Source organism: Pollachius pollachius, assembly GCF_949987615.1.
Source record: "Pollachius pollachius genome assembly, chromosome: 11".
NCBI lineage: Eukaryota > Metazoa > Chordata > Actinopteri > Gadiformes > Gadidae > Pollachius > Pollachius pollachius.
The window spans coordinates 6,638,377-6,650,560 of record NC_136944.1 but is presented as its reverse complement, the minus strand read 5'-3'; the positions used below and the strand labels follow the sequence as shown (position 1 = coordinate 6,650,560).

The 12,184-nt window shown below is 45.0% G+C and overlaps 1 protein-coding gene across 1 annotated transcript; it reads left to right on the top strand.

Moving 5' to 3' along the window:
* The first annotated feature begins 446 nt into the window (after nt 1–446).
* arl4d (ADP-ribosylation factor-like 4D) lies at nt 447–3,819 on the top strand. Its single transcript, XM_079746840.1, has 3 exons — nt 447–588; nt 1,193–1,893; nt 2,565–3,819. Exons 2-3 carry the CDS (start codon nt 1,450–1,452, stop codon nt 2,730–2,732), a joined length of 612 nt encoding a protein of 203 aa, XP_079602966.1. The 5' UTR covers nt 447–588; nt 1,193–1,449; the 3' UTR covers nt 2,733–3,819.
* The last annotated feature ends 8,365 nt before the right edge of the window (nt 3,820–12,184 follow it).

Here is a 12,184-nt window from a genome sequence, read left to right as displayed (position 1 = left end):
CTCCACTTATCTTTTGTTCCATGGAGTTTGTGATTGAAAGAAAGCGCTGGTTTCCTGGTTAACACACTTTGTTATACAACTCTCCATGTAATAAAACCATCCATTGACATGAGCTAATACAGACGTTCTATATTATATTTAGTAAAATGGATATCCATAAATAAAATATCCATCTTTACCCTCATCAATCAATTCAATTGAGTTTCTTTCGATATTGATAATAACCAAACAAAAGAGACACGTTAGACTTACTGAAATACTGTAGTTTCTCTCTCGACTCAATTTAAAAGCTTTCTAGTCTTGGGAAATAAACTGGACATTCTCTTTCTCTCTCTCTCTCTCTCTCTCTCCCCATTCGCCGACCCGATGCCGGGTGTGTGACGTCACGGCGCGGGGGGCTGGGTGTTCCTCGGCCGCGCGCCGCCTCACGGTACCAGTCGCAGTGGGAGACGCAGACTGATCGCATCTCTTAAGACGCGCGGCTTAACCAACGCTACGGGAAATAGTTTCGTGATTAAATGGTTGCATTCCTCGGACCTTTTTCTGGAGATATGCTGAGAGTTTAAAGCTGCGGGGTTTTGCACACAGGTGAGTTTTATTTGTTGTTGAAGGAATACTGCAAAATATACTTTGATTTATCGCGTTGTGTAGCGCGTTGTGTGCTGCTCTTGTAGGGGATTTGGTTCGTGAAAATGATAACCTAACTAAAATAACTTGGATAATGGAAGGTTACTTCACGATTGTTAATGGTAGTTGTTCTGGGGTTAATGCCACTCATTTGTTTTTGTTAACGCTCGTTGACTCTATGCCAGCAATAATCAGAAGGACCGTGGCTCAAGATTAGATATGATCAGCCGTGTTTGCCCAGCTCTGTGCGAGAGACAAACAACCTCCAAAAGCACGGAGCGCAACCTCAGCGTCGCTAATACGACAGCTCTCCCGTGACTGCAATGAAAGACTCAAAGCTTAGCTGAACCTATGTTTTTTTTTTAAGTGTGCAGTCAGCTCGTTTCCACTTGGTTAATATCATCTGAACGTGTGTTAGTACGCTTCACTTAAATGTAAGGCCCCGTCAAGAATCGGGGGGCCGTCTGCCGTGACTTGAGCTCACACTGTGTTCCTAATGACTAACAGCCTCGCTACCCTCAAATAGCTGACTCATAAATTCGGCTTATTTTCCCTCTTCCACCAGGTCTCAGGCGACGGCACATCCCTTCAGTCTATCCTCTGAGAGGGGGGTCTTCATTAGCCCTTTGAAGTTGGGTCATCAGAGGTGTGAATGCTCAGTCACGACAAGCGACTATCTTCCTCAAGAATCCTCACCATCTGGTGAAAACAAGTCACCAGGAAGCCCTCCATCTGGAAATAACTACCGAAGGATACCCTACCCTGTAATCCTCACGAGCCCCAAAGAAGAGACTCTTCTCAGCTTTGACCCACCAGAGAACAATGGGGAACCAGTTGACCGAGATAGCCCCCAACACCCCCTTCCTGCCCAGCTTCCAGTCCCTGCACGTGGTGGTGATCGGCCTGGACTCGGCCGGCAAGACCTCCCTGCTGTACCGCCTCAAGCTGCGGGAGTTTGTAGAGACCATCCCCACCAAAGGCTTCAACATGGAGCGCATCAAGGTGTCCATGGGCAACTCCAAGGCGGGCGGCACCACCTTCCAGGTTTGGGACGTGGGCGGGCAGGAGAAGCTGCGGCCGCTGTGGAAGTCGTACACGCGGCGCACCGACGGCCTGGTGTTCGTGGTGGACGCGGCCGAGCCAGAGCGGCTGGAGGAGGCCAAGGTGGAGCTCCACCGGATCAGCCGCTCCCCAGAGAACCAGGGGGTGCCCGTGCTGGTGCTGGCCAACAAGCAGGACCGCGAGGGAGCCCTGTCCGCCCTGGAGGTAGAGGCGTGCGCTTTGCTCGGAGTGTTTCGTATGCGTAGGCTGGTTGCATGGGCCAGGTTTTAGGATTTGGCCTGATAGCAGACACCAAAAAGGCTATAACTGTGTTCTCAGAGATTATAATCAATCGAAACCCTTTGAAAAGAACATTTGTGATTGCCGTTTACTTGATATAGGGTTAGTGTGTAGATGTATTTGTCTGACATTGTCAGAATTCTTTCCATCCCCTAACTTAACTCTATTTGAATGACCTCAAATCCTAAATCGATGACTCGACAGCGAGATTGGGTTGGTACCTAGTATCATCCAACTAATACACAACACAGCTGCAATAAAGACGGCATTGGTGAACAAATATTAGCTATGTTAATTCAGATGGTAAATGATGGGGTTGAGGCCAACAGGGTTGTCCTTTCAGAGGTTTTCCCTCCAGACCAAAGCCTTGAAGTTGAAAGGTGTCTTAGCTGAACAATTGAACATTTTACTACTTATTTATGTTCAGTTCATTGTGGCAGCAATCCTGCGCTTGTACACAAGCTGTGTGATGGATTTGGTTGTTCACTTGTGACATGGTCCACTAGGGAACATCTTGCGGCATTCAAACTGTATGCATTTCAGAACAAACCTCATGGTTGCCGCCTGTTGACCCTCTCCCATGTCTGGTGTTTCAGGTGGAGAAGGCCCTGTCCATCCATGAGCTGAGCTCGTCCACGCTGCACCACACCCAGGGCTGCTCTGCGCTGGACGGCCAGGGGCTGCAGCCAGGCCTGGAGAAGCTCTACGAGATGGTCCTCAAGAGGAAGAAGATGCTCCGCCACAGCAGCAAGAAGAAGAGATGAGCCGGACATCAGGACCGCGATGAGAGACGTGGCCTCAAGAATAGAGAAGATTTTTTTTGGTTATTTTCGGTCCATTGGAGAGTTGACTTGTCGCGCACACAGGGTGAAAGGGTGCGCTTTGTCCTCGGAAGGACAATCTAAGAGGCAGACGAAGACTGAAGGAATATGGACGGATGCGGGTTAGGAACACAACTTGTGGACGATGTGTTGAGTTTCTTTTTTGGGGGCGTGTCCTAAGCCCTCCATACAGCAGCTTGCTGCTGACCCACAATCCCTCTCTTTCATCACACTTGAGTAGAAGTACTTCTCCTGGAAAACCACGTTGTCGTCACGTCACCCTTTCTTCTAAGAGCAAACAAGGAAACGGTGCTGCGCATGGACCTACAGACAAGCTGACCGATCAGTGCAATATACGTTCCGAACACAACCAAACGCAACACTCTTGACTCACTCTTTCACCTTGGTGGATGTGCACGAATTGAACACCCTCCCCCTTTGACTCACACAGCCTCCTGTTAGGACTTAAGACTCACCGAACCTGTCGTGTCAGTGCAATGCTAGACCAGCCCTATAGCACACGTTATCCTTCCATTCCTTTTGATGGAAGACCTCTTTCACTTAAGTGTCCCACGTTTCTTACGGTTCACCAAGTTGCATGTGTGACCACAGCTCTTTTGTTGACCAAAAGACTATAGATATACTGGTTGTTATGTTTTTCATTTTTTGTACCTTATCTTGAGCCTGAAAAAGCAGTTTATAGTGTTAAGCTTTAAGACGACGGTGGAGTTGTGCCATCCGAGTCTTCACAGCGTCACGGTGTTTGTCATGGTGTCTGTCATGGTGTCCGGCGAGTGGACGGACACAATGGCGTTTAATGTGGGACAAACAAGCCCTGAAGCAGCTTGCCTTTCCCAGGTTTAAGTTTCCTTTTCAGTTTCCCGCCACTGTTGTCGTGTTCACGGTTCAATGTTTTGCACGGCTGGATATCTGGATGGCTGGTTTACTCAGTGAAGTTGTAACCACAGAACGTTTCTTTTACATATTGTACATATGTTTTTGTAATACTTATGTAAAATTAATAAATTATTGAACAATATGCCATCATAGTTGTTTTTTTTTGATTATATTCCTTGTGTTCTCTCTGGATCTTTGACGGATGCATGCGAGTTGAGAAAAGCTGGAAGTTATATTTAATTTGGAGGTCTTTTAAATGCATGGTGATCTCTGAGGTCAGTCTGGTTTTCTGGGAGTAGCAGGACTTCCTGGGAAATTCTCCAATGATACCATGAACTGCATTTGCTTTTTTAAATAACATCAACACAGGCTTGCATTATATGTTGGTTTTGCCTCAAAGATCATCAAAGACCCTTTGATACCATCATGTCTTGAGACTGCAGTATGTATCAAATACATTTCAAAAAGTGACCCAGGGTGCTATTCAAGCTGAAAGGCTGTATTGGCCTCGAGAAGAGTGGGTCCTTCTATAACTGATTTGTTTTCTCTTGTGTAATGACTCACTCGGCCTCATTCCTCTCCTTATCGCCCTGTTTGTTCACAGAGCTATTAGGTGGCCGGTTTCGCATCGCTGCTCTATTTCAAGCTACTTCTTCCTGATGAGTCTTTTTAGTCCTTTCCCCTCAAGAAAATACCTGTCAACGACACACAAGTTAGAAACAGGCTTTCCGACCTGAAGTCTTTGACACTGGGCCTACAGTTTTCTGTGCTTGTGTTCCAACTTCTACTTGATTATACGTTATTTGTGCATCATAATATCAGGATATAGATTTGTGGGTGTGCATGTCAGTGCGTGGGCGAAGGATTGAATACTAATGTAAGCTCGAGAGGTCTGTTTTTTGGCCTTTCAAAGGTAGATGGTTGTAGCTTTCGACTGTGCGTGAATGCACACACAAACACAAAATAATTAAACCCTATGAAGATATAAAATGGTCATCCATAAAAAATAATATGAATTATCTGTCCCCTGTGATATAATCATTTGATAGAAATAAAAGTTAATCACGCCAAATAATCGGGAACGTTTCATGTGGATAAGCAGTTAAAAGAATACCTCTCTTTTAGATAGAAGGGGGTTGAAACTGACTCATTCAGACCAGAACCTCTTTGGGTGCTTGAAGTCCTTCTTTAGTACCGGAATTAAACCGCCTCTTCATTGAAGGGATCCTACACAGCCGCGAAGGGGAATCCTTTGTGTTGGACAACAATGCAGACACCGGGGCTGGAACCTGCTACCTGCCCTGATGGGCCCCAGGAAAGGGAGAGACCAGTCCCACAGGAATGTGATAGCCCACCGGTTCTCACCCCCCAACAGCACCCCACCCCCCTAGACTGCCTGCTGCTGCCTGATGATACTCACCACAGTAGTTTCACCCACCCCTGTGAGTGGAACCTGCCTGTGAGCCCACCCACTGGGATGATGTCAGACCTCTGTTCTCTTCCGTCCACAGGATGAGAACACGCTTCAGAGAACATCAGTCTGTTTGGTGTGTCAGGGCCTTTATAGGAAATGGGATGTTGGTTTGTGTAGTCATCTGCAAGCAGGACTCTCAAGCTTACTCGTCAAATTCCTTCAATGTTTCGGAGGAATGTGCCTGATTCTGGGGCTCGCAGATAAGATAAGAAACGTTCTGTTTCTCTCTGCGGGTCTACCCATGAGCCCTAGGGGAAATGGGGTTTCTGTTCATGCCGAAGCATGGACCGTGTCTTCAAACTAATTAAAAACAATGGCCGTGCCTAAGAAAAGTGTGGCGATAGACAGAGAAATCAAACTGTTTCATCAGAAATAGAGGTAGAAACAGAAATTTGCAGGGAAAACGAGTGATGATTTTGCTTTACCTCCGACCGGATTTGACAAGAGCAAAGAGAGAAAGGGTGTTACCAAGTCTTTTAATCCTATTGGTTGGCATTTTAAAACAATGTAAGCCCATGTTTGGAACATTAGATAACAAGTCAAGGCATTTTCAGGGGGGGTTTGACAGACAAAAACATACAGCCAAACGAGCAGAAAACCAGAAACAAAAGGCTAGCCTTAACACGCACCCAAAACCGGCCTTGAGAAGTCTTTGATTTGATTAGATGTTAACATCATTATACCTTTTCTAAGAAGTTTTACTCCTAAGTTATTTTCTTCCTTAAAAAAACATAATTATATGAACTAAGTTATAATTACAAAGCCTTGCCCCTGGGCTAAAACGCTGTAATTGGAATTTAGTTCATAAAGCCAGAGCCACAGAAATAGCCAATTAGTGTTGTGTAAAAACACGGTCCCGTAGGACCCAGACTAGTCTCCGTTATCAACGTCAAACACACACACACACACACACACACACACACACACACACACACACACGCACACACACACACACACACACACACACACACACACACATAAACACACACACACAATTATTCTTTGGTTAACATTAAATGCCAGGTTGTTCTACTGCCATTTTTAATCTATTCACGTACCTCAGCTGAGACCTATTAAAAGGTTAGCCCCGCCCCCAAACTAGCTAGCGCTGTCCTAAACCTGTCTGCATAAGTCTAATCCTGCTTACTTATCCCCTCCTGAATATGACGCAGCGAGCCATATGTTTAAGCACAAACTCCCAATTCAACGGCCCAATTACTAGACACCAAAATCCTGGGCCTGACAGCATGATGGATTGCTTTAGAGTTTTCATCCCACTACTCACTAGTTTAGCGATTTCTGCCTCATAAACACCTTCACCCACCAGCAGTCAAATACAAATAGGCTATAGCCAGTGCCCATGTGAGAGAGTGAGAGAGAGAGAGAGAGAGAGAGAGAGAGAGAGATAAAGAGAAAGAGAAAGAGAGAGACAACAACACCAATGCTATCTTAATCACTATCATGATAATTTGCCATGCCCCGCCCGTGACGCTCAATCCGATTATCCTGATTGGAGTTGGGCTGTCAGGAGCTCAGCAGCAGCAGGAGGAATTAGTCAGCAGTATTGAAAGGAAGTAGAGACACAACACAATAAAACAGCATGCCAACCCAAGTACAACATACTGCATCGTATGCAAGCCAAAAGTAAAAATATGTTTGTAACATACTTTGGAGTCGCAGTATTCAACATCATGGCTGTAGTTGATGCTGACACATTACATCCCACTCAGTTTTCCGGTCAAAAATCTAACAAATGATGTCCAATGTCTTTTCCTCACTTCTTTTCCTACTCTTCCATCTTATATCTGTTTTCATTGAATATTGCGTCACTTTAAATGCTGTTGCCGCAAGGGATTGTAGGACAGCATTTTCTCCTTAGTTTTGTAAAGGATGGTCCAGTGGACCACGTGCTGAAGGAGATAAGGAAGGCACTGAAGCACATTTCATTATTTAAATAACTCGACCGGCTCTTTTCATGGCTGCTACTTAGAGACTTCCTTGTCATCTCACTCAGTAAGTAGCCTACATCCGCAGAAACCAGCCTCCAATTGGTCTTCCCAAAATATTAGCGTCTTCCTCCAGGCTCTGTTGTAGAAGGAAGGGTCACAAGAGGAACTGGACATCAGACTATAATAAGAGTGCTGAGTGCTTTATTAATAATTAAAAATTGCTGTTACGTATTATAAATGTGTATTTTGTATATTAGTAGTTGTAGATATTATTGGGGTTGCTGGTTAGTGTTGTAGTGGTTCTTAATAACATTTAACTGGTTCTGTTAAGACGGTCTTGTCCAAATGCATTAGGGTTTATCCAAAGGACTGCATTGTCCAAAGTACTTTGGACAATGCAGTCCTTTATGCAGTCCTTTTCAATTATAAGTAACGTAGTTAGTTACAATAAGGAATAAGAAGTCTCACTGAAGAATCAGTTTATTACTAACTTCGCTCCTATTTGGTCGCAAGTTGTCTGTGAATGCGATCCTACTTCTACTTGATTATCCTAGATTTGCGTTTGGTTTATATGTATATTAGGCTTGTGTGTGCCATCCGGGGACAGTACACTGTTTCTTACGTACTGCGTGGGCCTTGGATTTGGGAGCCATCCTACTCCCTCCTGCTACAGAGCCGGCTGGTGTGGAGATTGGGTCAGAGCCAGTGTCTTCAGAGTGTCTCAGCACACTGCCTTATCCTGGCTGGGCTCCAGTCACTGATCCCCCTCAAGCTACTACAGCTGTCCCTGGTAGCTGTTATGAGGGTTTATGAGTAAGGAGTAAGTAAGGAGGGGTTGTTTGTCCCTATTATAGGGAGCAACAATCTTGGGGATTGTTCAAGGTAGTTCTATGCAGATTATGCATTTTAACCCCCCCCCCCCCCCATTAATTATCAACATCAACCCCCCACCCCCATTAACAGCAACACTGAGACCAATGACACACCCAGGGATTTTTGGTAGACGGCCTAACATGCTCTGTATTGAGTGGTCTGTCAGTCCGTCTGACTGCGTTACCACTTTAACAGCTAACAGCCGAGTCTGCCTGTCTGTCTGGCTGCCTCCCTGATTTATCTGTCTATTTTTCTGCCTGCCTGCCTGTCTGTCTTCCTGCCTGACTGCCTGTCTTTCTGTCTGCCTGACTGTCTGTATCTCTGTCTGCCTGCCTGTCTCTCTGTCGGTCTGCCTGTCAGCCTGTCTGCCTTCCTGTTTGTCTGTCTGTCTGTCTGTCTATTGGTCTGCCTGCCTGACTGTCTGTCTGTCTGTCTGTCTGTTTGTCTGCCCGTTGATCTTGCCGCCTGGCATGCTTTCCGTAGGTCTGCCTGCCTGTCTGTCTGCATGTTCTTCTGGCTGTCTGCCTGTCTGTCTGGCTGTCTATCTCTATCAGTTTGTGGGCCAGTTTCCGGCCTTTCATGTTAATCAATCCATCTAGCTTTCACTTCACTTTCCATCTCAACTTTCACTGTTTGTTTTTGTCCTCAGACGGCCCATCAATATGTCTGTCTCCCCCATCCCCCCACTCTCTCTTTCTCCCTCTCTCTCTCTCTCTCTCTCTCTCTCTCTCTCTCTCTCTCTCTCTCTCTCTCTCTCTCTCTCTCTCTCACTCTCTCTCTCTCGGACTGTGGCAGGCTGTGTCATATTAACCCAGTGGTTAGAGACTACTATACAGCAAAGCTCCTGGCCTCCCCACAGAGGATTAGACAAACCCCTCCACTTTTTCCCCCTCGACCATCTCAAGGTCTGTTTTCTCATCTTTCCCTGACTCTGGATTTCTTCCTCCTCCTTCCTCGTTATAACCCTTGGCCTCATCTCTCGTTCCCTTCTCTGTAAAGGCTCCGGTCTGTTCTCGATTATCCATTGTCTTCTGTTTGGATAGGAGCTGATTCTGTAGTAACTTCCAGCCACTTTAAAGACAATAACTGAAGAACGATGGTTCCTAAAATGCCCAAATAAAAGTGCCATGCTTCTTCATCTATAAGTATTGTGGACTCCTATTTGACCTAATTTCCCCTAGTGAAGTTGCTCATGTGGGTTGCTGCAGTGTTGTTGAGTGCCATTCAATCACACAAAACCAAAAATGTGTGCTTGGAAGGAAATCCAGAGAAGGAAAAGCGATTGAACGCTGTTTGTGTTTCTCTGTATATCTTTCTCCATGTAACTCTACTCTCTTTCTGCTTTCCCCGTCCCGCCCATTTCTCTCCACGCTACGTTTGCCATTCAACCAGAGCCGGGCTGTAATTGCGCCGGGTGAGCGCTGTGTAGTTTGCGTTGCGTATCGGAGGTCAGTGTTGCCAGATTGGGCCAGATTTCCCCCCAAATTTGGCAACCCTGGCTGCAACGTGCTCCATTCAGGGTTGCCAGATTGGACGTCTGTCAGGGCTGGCCCTGGGTCCCCCCGCCCGGTCCGGATGGTGGGTCCCGGGTTCACAGACGGTCCGGGGGGAGGCTCCCGGTCTCACACACCATTTCACATCAGAACGGCCATCCAAGAATAGAACCGGGCCCCTTCACAGAGGCTTCTGTGAAGGGGAATTACCTCCAGTTTTGCTGATGGAGCTTTTTTGAGTTACCAATGGGATCACAGGGCTTTTAGTGTTGATATTTTATGAATATGAAGGTGAAAGTATTCTGTTAAGGAAAATGAAGGACTTTTGGATAGCAAATGGTTTAATGCTCAGTTTGGCAGATTGCTTAAAAAAACTAGCAAAACCTTTAAAAGTTTGACATCCTGTATTCAGAACTTTCTAAGAGATGATCTTCGAAGCAAGGAAGCCATGAATAATCAGATGATAAAATACATGTTATGCTTATGTGAGATATGGATCGTTTTACCAGATATGTGTTGTCTGGTATAGGATTCTGAGTCATTCTAGGTGCTGCTTTGCATAGTTCAGCGTAGTGAGATAAGCAAATGAATGACTTGTTTTTCTTTGTATCTTAGGTTAAACAAGAATGTACAATGTTACATAGAAAGTCCAAGGTCAAAGCTGAGGAACAAGACACAGTTTAATACTTAAAGTCTCTCGCATCTTACTGATCATCAGATTGTTTGTCTTCAGGTCATATAATTCTATAAGAGAGAATTCATGCATGACTATGTTGATGTGCATACTCTTAGAGCATTATACATATAAATGACATGCATCCATGTCTTAATGTTTTTACACAATAAACATTGAATATGATTGGATGCAACAATAGTACAGTAGTAAAAAAGAAACATTTACAGAATAAAGTGAAGGACAACAGCCTGAGATGAACATGTAGGCCTCAACAACTCAATGTTTGGTCCTTGTTTCTAAATGTCACTTCTTGTCACCCGAGGCACATGGCAAAGCAAGTTCCATGGTGCATGTCAATCATGTGTCACAGTCTTAACCTATCCCATGAAATTTACTGCTGTAAAAGCATTTTGGAAAATGATTCAAGTGCACAATTTGGCTCCAACGACTAACCTTTGTCCTAAATCCTTCCTTTTATACACAATGTTAATGTTTGTTATCATTGCATGTTGGTTCCAGTTCCTGATCTCAATATGAACCTTTATATTTGACTATTATATCACTTTAATATCCCATGCATTGTGCTAATGAGCAAAATACCGTTAGATGAATGTATTTAGGTTAGTTTTAGTTTTCTTTTTTTCTTCCTCCGCCGCTTGCATGGCAAGCACAGATCAAAACCTTGGTTCTATCTACCAATATCCATGTTATTATGTTATTATCTATTTTTTTCTTCATTGTGTTTCCCTCCACCTCTCACCATGACTCATCTCTCCCCCGTGGCCCAAGGCCGGCACTCCTCCGCGAGGAGCTGACGTCCAGGGCACTCCTAACCCAACCCTCCCCTGCAGGGCCTCTGGGTCCACGCCCGGGGCACTGTCACGGGGCCGGGAGGAGAACACAGCCTGCTGGGCTGGAACCGGCTGGGCTGGAATGCCCTTCGAGGCCCCAGCAACTCCTCCCAAACACATCCGCCCCACGCTGTTAACACTGCTACACGTGATGGAAGTGGTGCAGTGCAAAGTTAGGAGGTAAGATCAACCCTTATTTGTCTGTCTGGGCAGCAGAATTAAAGGACAGTCAAGTAAAGAAAAGGAGTTACTGAAATGAAAACTAAGAATCTCCAAAGAATCACAAAATTTCAGAACGATATTGGTAGACATACCAGTAGTAAGAAAAACAAACTGCAACTGCAAAGTGAGAATGTGAACGCAAATATTGTTTTAGTACAGTCAACACATCTCATGCATACCTGCGTTTCTTATGATAGCATGTTGTAGTTGTAATAGAACATGTATATATTTATATGATAGAAAACCATTTGTTTTTTAGCTTGTGTCTGTGTTTCTTCTCTGATGTGTAGCAGTAAGGGAAGGCATGGTGTGTTATTCAGGTGTTATTGTTACCAGGGGAGAGCTGAGGGCAGTGAATACACAACATGATCACTCCCTATAGAAGTTATACATAAAAGTTGTAATACATACAAGATATAACGCTGATAAAGAATATTTGAAGTGCAGCTGTGTTTGATGTGAGTTTGTACGTGTGTGTGTGTGTGTGTGTGTGTGTGTGTGTGTGTGTTTGTGTGTGTGTGTGTGTGTGTGTGTGTGTATTCGTGCATGTGCGTGCATGCATATTTGTGAGAGTATGTTTATGTATATGTGTGTGTCTGTGTGTTTGTGTGTCTGTTTATTTGTGACTGTATGTTTATGTATTCATGTGTGTGTATGTATGTGTGCATACGAGTGTGTATGGTCAATACAGATCTGTATGTTTATGTGTGGGGTTGTCCTTTTGTTGAGCTTCGTTGCACATGAGACACAAACGTTTGTTCTCTGGCTTCATACTTCAGACAGCTCACGATATCTCTTGATCCAAGAGTCAGTGTCTCGCAGAATGACACGCAAACCGTGCATGGGCAAGCCCTAAGCCTGTGCCACTGTTGACTCACCCAACCGTGGCTTATTCTCTGGGTGAAAGCAGTAGCAGTTAGCTCTGCTCTAGTGCTCAACTGTTGGGTAATAATCTTTTTC